The 12635-nt window shown below is 35.3% G+C and overlaps 1 protein-coding gene across 1 annotated transcript in view; it reads right to left on the reverse strand.

Moving 5' to 3' along the window:
- Positions 1-1048: 1048 nt before the first annotated feature.
- Positions 1049-12635, reverse strand: part of myom1b (myomesin 1b) — a 50471-nt gene continuing 38884 nt past the window's right edge. Inside the window, exons 20-34 of the mRNA XM_016538921.1 lie at positions 12398-12582; positions 11264-11378; positions 10315-10471; positions 7806-7912; positions 7665-7709; positions 5453-5589; positions 5227-5343; positions 4961-5048; positions 4433-4471; positions 4148-4253; positions 3256-3278; positions 1700-1736; positions 1571-1593; positions 1408-1463; positions 1049-1322 (exon numbers count right to left, since the gene is read on the reverse strand). Coding sequence (XP_016394407.1) covers positions 1062-1322; positions 1408-1463; positions 1571-1593; positions 1700-1736; positions 3256-3278; positions 4148-4253; positions 4433-4471; positions 4961-5048; positions 5227-5343; positions 5453-5589; positions 7665-7709; positions 7806-7912; positions 10315-10471; positions 11264-11378; positions 12398-12582 — 1496 coding nt within the window. The 3' untranslated portion in view covers positions 1049-1061. The remainder of the gene's footprint in view (positions 1323-1407; positions 1464-1570; positions 1594-1699; positions 1737-3255; positions 3279-4147; positions 4254-4432; positions 4472-4960; positions 5049-5226; positions 5344-5452; positions 5590-7664; positions 7710-7805; positions 7913-10314; positions 10472-11263; positions 11379-12397; positions 12583-12635) is intronic.

Consider the following 12635-nt stretch of genomic DNA (forward strand, 5'->3'; position numbering starts at 1 on the left):
TATTGGAAATAACAGAGGAAGTCATCATTATCTGTGAGGTCAAAGAGGAAGTGAAGTCATAACTGCTGTCACAATGGGATCGTGCATGCAGTGATTCATTAGAAATGTGAAACATTATAGAGAACCCGCAGAAAGCTTAAAGCAGGGGCATGGATTCATTTAAACACCATTTAAAGATTTCTTTACAGCATTGATTGTAATATGGACTATTTGATGTTTACTTGTGAATCTAAGCCCCTGCTTTTCAGGACTGAGTAATGATAAGCTATACAGAAATGGAGCGTCCATTTGTCCCTCAATTCAAAAGTGTCAATCTTTCATGCACTTCAGTGCACCTGTTTCTTCTCAGTAAAACTACACACTCTCAACACAACCTGGAGTCAAACTGCATTCATTCTCTAATCTGAGCTTTAAACTATTTTACTAACACCACGATGGAGAAAATGGTCAAGTAAGCAATGCAAGCTCTATACAGAAAAAGATTTGTTTCCAATTATAGCACTACATTGACATTGATGGATTAAAACTTGGACCAACTCTTTTCAATCTGCAACCAAGATATTAGCACCATGGTCTATTGGTCAAACGTTTGCAATAATTATGATTTTTTTAATAAATGTTTTTTAAAATTCGCTCATGCTCATCAAGGCTGCATAAAAATAAAAAAAAATAAAAATACAGTAAAATTATTTTATTAGAATGATTTCTAAAGGATCATGTGACACTGAAGACTGGAGTAATGCTGCTGAAAATTCAGCGTTGCATCACAAGTATAAATTACATTTTAAAATGTATTTAAATTGAAAAGTGTTATTTTAAATGATACAAATATTTTGCTTTTTTGCTGTATAAATGCAGCCTCGGTGAGCAGAAGATTCTTTTTTCAAAAACATGAAAAAAAATCGTAATTATTCCCAACTTTCGACCAGTAGTGTAGCTTCAGATTGTCAATGTAAATAGGGCATTACTGTCAGCGTGTCATCTAAATCTTGCAGAATTTTTTTTTTTTGTAACTTAATTTTGCATAATCATAATGTTTATTTTTTTCTGTTTGGTTGGTTTTATTTTTTCTTGCCGGGTTCCTCGTCTGGGATGAAGACACTTACGGTGAAGTCGCCGCTCTCCGTGCCGTACTTGTTCTTTACCAGGATGCTGTACTTGCCGGAGTCAGACGTATTGATGCTGGTGATGGTGAAACTGGCAAACTTGCCCGACTCGAACTTCAGAATGTAGTGATCGTTGGAAACCATCTCGCGCTCATTCTTTAGCCAGGTGACCTCGGGTACGGGTTCGCCCCAGATATTGCAGGTCAGGTTCAGACACTACGAGAGAGGAGCGAAGAGACAGTTTTGTTATTTTTGTGTCATTTTTGTCTTTTCAAGCCATACAGAGAAGCATGTACACTACCTTGCCCTCTTGGATGGTCACAACATCAGGCAGACCACCTGCCACACGCGCACGATCTATAAAAAACACAAGAATTAGACGATTTCCAGTACACTCATATCATCTGCAGAAGATACAAACGCAGCGAAGGCTTAAGCATGTATTTCTGCCTTCATCTACTCACTTCTCTCTGCAATAGCTGCAGCCCTGAGGAAAACAAAATTGAAGATGGGAAAAGATCGTATCATTAGTTATTCAACCGCTCGAGCTGAATAGTATCTGTCACAAATCACAAATCATTTTTGGTGCTTACTTGAGTCTTTGAAACTCAGCAAATGCATCGTCGAATGCTGAAAATATAAAAGTTCAATTTAAATGCACGATTATCATAAACATTCCATTTCAAAGCCTCCTGAGCTACCTAATTAAACAGCATTTTAAGTATCTTTATTCGTTTTTCCTCATTAAAAAATTATATTTTAATTACATATATGAATAGTACTTCTAAAAATCCTACACTCCTATGAGTATAGCCTAAAACCTGTGTTTATTTACATGGAGCTGCGCTGCTCATTGGAACCACAGTTTTAAGGTCACATAACCAGACCAATATACTGGCTTCATCTCAGTAATCTCCTATTATCAGACATTTAATAAATTAATCCTGATTGATTGCGAATGGCACATTTCTACAATACAGAGAGCATCTCGGCCGTATGGTTTGACTTCAATCTGCTGTTTGCTGCACTTATTGTGAAAAATATTACTGAAAAATATCCAAGAAGTGCACTTTATCATAATTTTAAAAAGAGAGCTTATTATGAAAATAATAATAATTTAAAAGAATATACTTATGCTTGAGCTGAATGTAACATTTTCAGAAACGTAACTGCATGTTAATGACAATTCAGTGAAAATGTATTATAGTTAAAATTTTTATTAAATGCAATTAGCTGAACTTTAGAGTGATTTCGACCCACTTAAGTAGGACTTCAGTACTTCTTTATAATTACTTGTATTGTCTTCGAAAGTACTGCCGAATGTACAGACAAGCTTTTATGATAAACTAAAATATTCTCTAACGTCGTTTCTATTGAAACTTGTATGTCATGTATTTAAATATATTTGTAATTACACATTACAAATGGTAAACATGCAATTTAACACATTTAAAATATATTTACTTAATATCAAAGTACTTTATATGTGCTTTAGTATGTTAGTCACACATCATATAAGTGTACTTTAAACATTACAAAAGATTATCAAAATGATTTACAGTGTACTTTGAAGTAAAACTTTTGTAATAATTTGACATTTTTACAAAGTGCACTTTTTTAAAGTGTACTTAAATATGCGAAGAAACAGTAATGAAAGTGTCTGTGTTAAAAGTGGCCTTTTATTTCATTATTACTATTATATTATTTGCAAATATAGTTTTTAAAAAAAATATCCGGTTGCACTTTATTTTACAGTACGTGTACTTCCATGTACTTACAGTGAGTGCACTTATAGTGTAAGAAAGCACTGGTAATATAAGGTAAGTACATGAGGTAGGGTTAGGTTCAGGGGTAGGTTAGTACCTAGTTATTACCTAGTTATTGTAATTACTATAATAAGTACATAGTAGTACAGATAAGTGCACTTATTTTTCACAAACGGAGATCCCATCACAACTAAAGTTAACCACAATGAGATTTTTGCCCGCTGTGGCCACAGACAGGGTTTTTTAATTTTGGTCCAAGTGCTCTCATTTTTTCAGAGGAGTACGGATCTGACTGTTGCAGTTCGACGCTTAGTCGCAGTCGTAATATAATGAAGGCAGCAGACAGCAAGGCAGGTCACTAGGTTTGGAGCATGTTTCCTCACCTTGTCCAGCCAGTTCCACAGTTCTGCGCAGCTGCATATATCAGTTCATTAAAAAAAACTGAAAAAAAATTCCTGACAATATAGTACATAAAACATGGCCACGATTGAACTAAAATGAAGGAACGAAAGAATAAAATGTGCATGCGACTCGTGAGAATGATACAGTGTATTTTTCTGCATGTCATGTGTGGGGCTCTGTAATTTAGACATTTTCCAGATTTACATAAAGTCTTCTTTTGAGGCTAAGATTTCTAACTAAACTAAACAATCACATATTTATAGCTATATATTAAACTTCAAATATGCTTGTCAAATTTTCTCTCTGAAAATATCCTTAATGCTAGAAACAAGTCATGCATGCTTAAAGGGTTAGTTCACCCAAAAATGAAAATTAGCCCATAAATTACTCACCCTCAAGGCATCCTAGGTGTATATGACTTTCTTCTTTCAGACGAATCCAGTCGGAGTTATATTAAAAATTATCTATATTGCAAGTTAAATAAAAAGCGCCCATCCATAAAAAAAAAAAGTGTCTCACACGGTTCCGGGAGGTGAACAAAGGCCTTCTGTAGCGAATCGATGCGTTTTTTTGTAAGAAAAATATCCATATTCAAAACGTAATAATCACTTTAATGTAGCTTGCGCCAACAGTCCAACACGGAAGCAGCTCCAGCAAGTCATATACACCTTGAGGGTGAGTAATTTATGGGCTAATTTTCATTTTTGGGTGAACTAACCTTTTAAGAGAAACACTTCTTAAAGGGACAGTTCACCCAAAAATTTATTCATTTACTCACCCTCAGTCTGTTCCAAACCTGTATGAGTTTCTTTCTGATGAGTTAAATTGTCATTTTGGTGAACTGTCCCTTTAAACACAGTCACATGCTCTTACTTGTGATGCCAGGTGACATGCAGCTCATCGTTGTAGTAGCTGACGAAGGTGTAAAGCCTGATCCCCTCCTCTGTGCTCTGGATCTTCAGTGGAGTGGAGGAGTTCGCTGGACAGAAAGAACGTCAACATCGCTCACATGCTGCTAAAACTATGTTTAAATGTAAAGATATACTGTGAGTGTGAAGATTAATTGTGACCTTTACCCTTATGACTGATTTTGATTTTGTGGTCCAGGGTCACAATTTACAACTAATTTTGGTTTGAAAATGATGTTGTAAATCTTACCAATAACACTGAAAACCTGGTTCATCAGGTCTTTGAATCCTGAAAAACAGATGATAGAAATCATTTTTAAAAGATCAATTATGATGAGACATATATTTATGTAGCGATTGTTGTAGGAAATCTGTGGAATGGATTTAAATATGATCAGATGTTTTACTGGAGCTGAGAGTACAAGTGTTAAGGGACAATTTATAAGTAAAATATATAGCATGGCATTAAAATTACACTCTAAAAAAATGCTGGGTTAAATACAACCCAGTGCTGCTGGGTAAAATATGGACAAACCCAGCAATTGGGTTGTTTTGACCCAGCGGTTGGGTTAAATGTTTAACCCAACTTTCTGGGTAGTAACCCAACCGCTGGGTCAAAACAACGAGATTGCTGGGTTTGTCCATATTTTACCCAGCACTGGGTTGTATTTAACCCAGCATTTTTTTAGAGTGTACAGCACAAACTAGTGCACATTAGTGTAAGGAGTGAGTTTTATAATAGTAACAGTACTTTTGAATCCCTTTTCTGCTATGTTACCTTGGTCTGTGAGGTTGAGGGTGGAGGTGTCTTTGCCTCGGTCATCCTTCAGAACTACTTCATATATACCAGCATCTTTTTTGGAGATCTGCCATTGACACAAACAAACACAAAATTCATTAAAACTAGCACAACGTTTTCACAACAGGGACAAAAACAGGAAGAGAAAATAATGTAGAAAGAAAGATGAAAACTTGAAGGAATAGGAAGACAGAGGCACAAAACAACAACAATAAAACAAGTATGACAAACAAAGAGACAGAAACTGTAGTGGCTTTGCCGTCTTGAAGCTGGAAAGTGAACGTTCCCTCGTCCTCTTTGCCCAGAGACTCCATGAACATCTCAATGATGCCAGTATTTTTATCAAAGTTCATCTTGTATTTCTACAACACAGAGTAAGTGTTAATGCAGAAGCAAGTCAAAGGACTATTTCCAGTCAACGGCATGTATAATGCTTCATGCGCTGCATGTTTGTTTCTGTGTTCCTCTAACCTCTCCCTGGTGGACCACATTGTCATTGAACACGTATTCAACTTTTCCATTGGCAGAGATCTTCTCAGCCTGCAACCAGAAGCGAACTCTGCCCTTCTCCAGCAGCTCCACGGCCAGCTCTGTCTTCAGAGGGATGACTGGAGAGGAGGGGTGAAAAAGTTTTGAAAACATTCATTCTGTCCTGAATAATATCCATTGTTTTGGAGACCTAAGGCAGGATGGGAGTTGTACTGAACCTTGATACGTATGCTCTGTTTTTGTGTTGAAACGCAATGTCGTAACCAGGCATGATGCAATCGATAAACTGGCAAGCAATACATCTTTCATGCTGAACAAGCTTTTGTCTTAACTAAGGATAAGTGTCATGTGGCACAACATTTTGTCGCTCTTGTCAATCTCATTTGTAAAATCCTACATCACAGAGCTGTATTTTAAATGTAGGAAATGAGTTGTTTTTTCATTTCACACATTAATTTGCTTTTGTTTATAGAACACAACAATTAGTGGTTAGTACACTATTTTAATACATTTAATATAACTACTCTTGTGAAAAATGAGTGTTTAATTGTGCAAATAAATTAAAAAACTGCACTTACAGTGCCTTGCGAATGTATTCATGCCCCTTCATTTTTTTGCAGTTGCTGCCTTATGTTAAACTGCTTTAAATTACTTTTTTCCCACATCAATCTACACTCCATACACCATAATGGTAAAGCAAAAAACAGGTTCTTTGCAAATTTATTAAAAATAAAAAAACTTAAATGATTCCATTTCATAAGTATTCATCTGGGACAGTTGAAATTTAGCTCAGGAGCTTCATATTGCTTGTAGATGTAACTACACTTCAAGTGAAGTTAACCTGTGGCAAATTCAATTGAATGGGTATAATTTGGAAAGGCACACACACCTTAATAAAAGGTCTAACAGCTGATAATGCATATCACAGCAAAAACCAAGCCCTGAGGTCAAAAGAACTGCCTGTAGAGGACAGTTGAAATTTAGCTCAGGAGCATTCATATTGCTTGTAGATGTTTCTACACTTCGAGTGAAGTTAACCTGTGGCAAATTCAATTGAATGGGCATGATTTGGAAAGGCACACACACCTTAATAAACAGCTGATAATACATATCAAAGCAAAAACCAAGCCCTGAGGTCAAAAGAACTGCCTGTAGAGCTCAGAAACAGGTTTGTGTCAAGCCACACATCTGGGGAAGAGTTCAGAAAAAAAAAATTCTGCTTCATTTAAGGGTCTCTGTTACCCTTAATGGAAGAAGTTTGAAACAACCTGGACTCTTTCTAGAGCTGGACATCTGTTCAAACTGAGCAACTGATGGAGAAGGGCTTTGGTTAGTGTGGTGACCAAGAACCTGATGGTCACTCTAGTTGAGCTCCATGATCATATGTGACCCTGGACCACAAAACCAGTCATACAGGTCAATTTCAACTCAACCAGTCAACATCTACAGTGGAATAAATAAGCTTTCCATTGATGTAAGGTTTGTTAGGATATGATAGTATTTGGCTGAGATACAACTATTTGAAAATCTGGAATCTAAGGGTGCAAAAAAAATCTAAATATTGAGAAAATCATCTTTAAAGCAACGTATGCAACGTATGTACGCGGATACGCTGTTTACGTTCAGATCAAAGCGTAAACAACATAAACAGTGTATCCGCGTACAGTGCTGCTCACATATGTTGTTTACGTATGTGATACTCTCCAAAATGGCGCTATAGGGTGACGCGGAGGAGACAAATTGTTGAATAAAGTCGTTATTTTTGTTTTCTTTGCGCATAAAAAGTATTCTCATAGCTTCGTAAAATTACGGTTGAACCCCTGATGTCATATGGATTATTTTAACGATGTCCCTGCTACGTTTCTATGCCTTGATCGTGTTTGGACCCTTGCTGTCTATGGGAGGATCAGAAAGCTCTCGGATTTCATCAAAAATATCTTAATTTGTGTTACGAAGATGAACGAAGGTCTTACGGGTTTGGAATGACATGAGGGTGAGTAATTAATGATATAATTTTCATTTTTGGGTGAACTATCCCTTTAAGTGTATTACTTTAAAGTAATATAAAGCATTATTTCCACAAAAAGTACTCTTACAAGTATGCTAAAGCGTACAGGATTGAGCAAGTGCTCACACATTCAAAATGAAGTTAATGAAATGTTTCAAGAGTGCATGTGATGTGATGTTTACTCACTGGGGAATTTGTGGTCGTGGCTGATCTTCAGGAGTTCTTTTAGAGCTGCGAGGAACAGGACAGAGAAAGGATCAGAATCAATAACCAGTGTCAACTTGGTAAATTCAAACATACAAAAATGAAAAAGGTCAATGAACTCACTTTCCTCAGAGAGTGTGTAGCTGGCAGAGGCTCCATCAGTGTGTGTCACAAAGCAAGAGTAGATACCCAGGTCTTCTTCTGAAGGTGTTTTAAAGATGGCTTTGGACCTACAGACCAGTATCGAAGAATTACTGCAAGATGATCCCATGCTAATCTTTTTTTTTTTTAAGTTATAGCTCTGGAAATGTGATGAAATTGTTTGCTACATTTAATAAATAATATATATTTGTAAATATCCAGCCCAAGAGTCTTTTAAATATGATTGATTAGAAGGTATACAAGTTGGTTTGAAGGGATAGTTCAACCAAAAATACAAAGTCTGTCATGATCAGTGTTGGGGAAAGTTACTTTTAAAAGTAATGCATTACAATATTGCGTTACTCCATAAAAAAGTAACTAATTCCATTACTTGGTTACTTTTTATGGAAAGTAATGTGTTACGTTACTTTTGAGTTACTTTTTAAAAGGGAAAGTAAATTTACATCCGTACTGTAGAATGCAGAAGATGATTTCAACACACTTCAGCAATAAAAAAAAGACACACAAATGTTTGTCTAGAGTAATTTTTGCTTATTAGTATGGTTGAACTGGATCATCGAAGGTCAGAAGCAAAGACATTGGTTAATAGAATGGGATTAAATACATAAAGGATATTTGTGTTTTTTAACATTTAATTATTGCAGGTTTGCGTCATATTCTGAGTTGCATTATTTTTATTCATTTTGAGGAATACTGAATCTGTTTTTTTATTTTGTGAGTGAGATTAATTAATGCATATTCATATTTATTTTAGAACTACAGTAACATCTTCTGATTTCTCTAAACATGGGGACAGGAGAGCTGTCAATCAATAAATTAGAAAAAAAAAGTAACTCCGATATTCTCTTGTAAATTAAAAAGTAATGTGTTACTTTACTAGTTACTTGAAAAAAGTAATCTGATTACATAACTCACGTTACTTGTAATGCGTTATCCCCAACACTTGTCATGATTTACTCAACCTCATGTCTTTTCAAACCCTCATCTTTGAAACAAAAATTAAGATATTTTAATATTCTCTCATGATTTTGTCCATCCATAAAAAGTCAATTAACAAACAGAAGCTCAAATGTGCATGCAGAACCAATGAGGTTTGTTCTCACATGTCATGCAAGCATATTTGAGCCATAGTTATGCTCAATTTACCAAATTTGATGTGCTCTTTGTATGTGAATTTATCAATATTTATATGTGAATAAAAGCCTGTTCATCATATAAAACAACCGTGTCTCTTCAGAAGACTTGGATTAAACTGCTCGATTCATTTGGATTACTTTTAAGATGTCTTTATGTACTTTTTGAAGCTTGAAAATGTTGACTACCTAGACTTTCAATGGATGCACAAAAATGAATATTAAAGTAATAGTTACAAATTTAATTTTGCTGTTAAAAATAATCTTAATGACAAATTTGTTTCTTACAAGCACGCAACTTTTTGCTTCTCAAGACTTGAATTGATGGACTGGAGTGGTGTGGATTACTTGTGGATTATTGTGATGTTTTTATCAGCTGTTTGGACTCTCATTCTGACGGCACCCATTCACTGCAGAGCATTCATTGGTGAGCAAGTCATGCAATACTACATTTCTCCAAATCTGTTCTGATGAAGAAACAAACTAATCTAAATCTTGAATGGCCTGAACGTGAGTAAATTTTTGGGTGAGCTATTACTTTAAAAAGGCAGCAGGTAGATGCTATTTACACTACATGCAAATAGCAATGGATTATATTTACACTATGTAAGGAGTATTTTCTTTGCAGTAATAAAAGTTAGATGCTATCTAGTGCAAATAGTGGCAGATATCTGCACCTCAGTATTGTAGTACATTATAAAACATTATAAAACAGATAGTTCCGGTCCTTGATTCGGATTGGCTGAGCCAAGTTCGAAGCTGTTGTAAATTACTCTACAAACATACACCTTTGTTTACATTTGTGTGTTGCTCGGCAACCACTTCCTTGGAACCACAACCGTTTCTGAGGAACTACATTGTTTGGCGGAAGAATACTGTTTTTATTAATATCATTACACTTTATTTGCTCTGTTTTATTTTGTGAAACCTTACTACGTATATGGAATAACCGTTTTATAAAAGCAATAAGCCCCGTGAAGCCGTGGTTATAAATTCACTGTAAACCATGGCTTCTTGGGGCTTATTGCTTTAGTTTACAAAAATAATGTATTGAGCGTAAATTAGAATGTTAAAATTATTAAATGGATGCAGCTTTGGGATACAGCCCTCCCTACACCTACCCTAACCCTAATCAATAAACACCCGTGAGGCACGTTATTTTCAATTCAATTATTTCCTTCATTTTTATAAGAATAAAGGTCTTATGGGTTTGGTACAACATGAGGGTGGTAATGACACAGTTTTCATTTTTGGTTGAACTAACCCTTGAAAACATTATTTTAAATATTAATAATTAATAATTTAACAAAGCTCATTATTAGCACATACGCACTTACTTGCTACCCTTGGTCTCTAAGGTCATGCGTTCAGGTTCTGTCATTTCCACGTAGTTCTTGGACCAGACGAATTTGGAGTCAGCGGTGAGGTTAGAGCACTCAAAATTCAGTGAAATGACGCCATCATCGTCAACATTCACAACTATCTCAGCAGTACCTGTGAGAAAGAAATAGCTTGTTGGCTTTTGTCGAGAGTCGTTAAGTCTTGGTGATTTTGGTTTGTTTTAGGGTTAACCTGAATTTAAGAAGAACTCTAAACAGACTCCTCACTTAAGATTACGTGTTTGTGTTGTTTTGTTCTTTCCTGTTCACTCTGATATAGCCGCATATGGTTTTGTTCAACATATACTCTGAATCAAGTTCAGCATGGTCTGCCTCAACTTAAAGTCAACCGTATTTACAATCCTTTTCACTACTGTAATAACCGATTTCTCAGAATGAAACAGGATATTCAATGGAAAAATGGCAGAACTGATTTTATCCATCAGGAATTGTTTGGGTCATGAAAAGTAGTCTCTATACAACCTGTGTTTGGAGGATAGGGGTTGAAAAATAAGGAGTGGTGACGTCCCCCCCCCCCCCCCCCAAAAAAAAAAAATTTAAATGTCTTTGACTGTGTGATGCTCATATATTTCCATTTACGTCAAGCACTTTTTGCAAGGAAAAGTAGGTCACATTAAAATACAATTTGTGCAAATGCGTCATTCCCTCAAAACGTTTTATGTACGAAAATAAGACATATCTGCAATTTCAATTTCTGTTCTCATTTCTTTCTTTCTTTTTTCTTTTAGTTATTTGAAGAAAGATAATGAAGACAAAAGTATGAATTGTACACATGAAGATAAGGAACAATAATTTTTAATTTCACATTAATTTAAGTTTATGTGCCATAGCTACTTAGTACAATAATATGTTATCTGAGAAATTCTGGTTTAGTTCAGTTTAGTACCTGGTTTAGTCACTGCCTCAACCGGTTCTGTAGAATCTGATGCTTTTCCTACACCAGCCTTATTCTGAGCGCGCACACGGAAAACATACGATTCCCCCATCTTTAGATCCTTGATCTAGAACAACAGAAACAACATTTACTACCATAAACCTACCCTTGTGAAAAAAGAAGTGAACTTAATTGTATTAAATGTGAACTTTTAGTGTACTTAAAATATTAAAAGTACATAAAAAAAAACTTTACAGTACTTGCAGATAATATAATATTAATGAAATAAAAGGCCCCTGGAGTGACTTAAAGAGAGACACTTTCATGACTGTTTCTTAACACACTTAAGTCCACTTTTAAAAAATGCACTTTATAATAATGTCAAATTAAAAGTTGTAAAGTACATTTTGAGTCATTGTGTTTTAATAATCTTTTGTTGTGCTTATTTTGACATACTAAAGCACATGTAAAGGTTAAGGTTAATGTATTTTAAATGTACTAAATTACAAATTAACACTTACACAATTACATTAAAGTACATTTTAGTTTACTATAAATGATTGTCAGTACATTCACTACACTTTAACCATATTTCAAAGACAACCAAAGTAATTATGAAATTACATATACCCCCGGTTTCACAGACAAGGCTTAAGCCTAATCCCAGACTAAAATGTAAATCTGAGTTGTTTCAACTTAAATAAAATATGTCAGTGCCTTTGTTTTGTCTCAAGATGCACACCAGTAATGTTTTTTTTTCTAAGGCACCTTTATAAAAACTACTTAAATGTCCTAATTGACCTATTGCCTAATCCTGGCTTAACCTAAGACCTCTCTATGAAACCAGGCCATAAAGATGTACTTAAATCCTACTTAAATGGGTCAGAAAACACTCTAAATTTGAGCTAAATGCATTTAATATAAATTTAAACTATAATACATTTTCATTTAATTGCAATGCAGCTAAGTGTCCTAAAACACTGCATTCAGTTCACACTTAAGTATATTCTTAAATACACCATATTGTTTACTGAAAAAGAATTGAACTGAATTTTCTAAAGAGTACTTTTTTCTCAAGGGTATGCCAATGTCACAACCCTTAACAAGCCAACTCCACTGCCCCTTGATTTCTACATGCATACAAACCTTCATGAATGTCTTGTCAGTAGCTTTCTCATTGACTCCTCTCCACATCTCAAAGTCTGCTTCAGCCTCTTTGATATCAATGTAGTATCCATTGACAGGATCACGACCCTGGTAGACAGGCGGTTTCCAGAGCAAGACCAGAGAGTCCTTACGCACCTCCTGCACTTGGAGGTCATGGGGTGGTCCTAAAAACAGGGTTTTAGTGTAGAGCATTTCAGAGAGAACCGATGTGATGAAC

This window comes from Sinocyclocheilus rhinocerous, unplaced genomic scaffold (genome assembly GCF_001515625.1).
Source record: "Sinocyclocheilus rhinocerous isolate Xijiao unplaced genomic scaffold, SAMN03320098_v1.1 scaffold547, whole genome shotgun sequence".
Lineage (NCBI taxonomy): Eukaryota > Metazoa > Chordata > Actinopteri > Cypriniformes > Cyprinidae > Sinocyclocheilus > Sinocyclocheilus rhinocerous.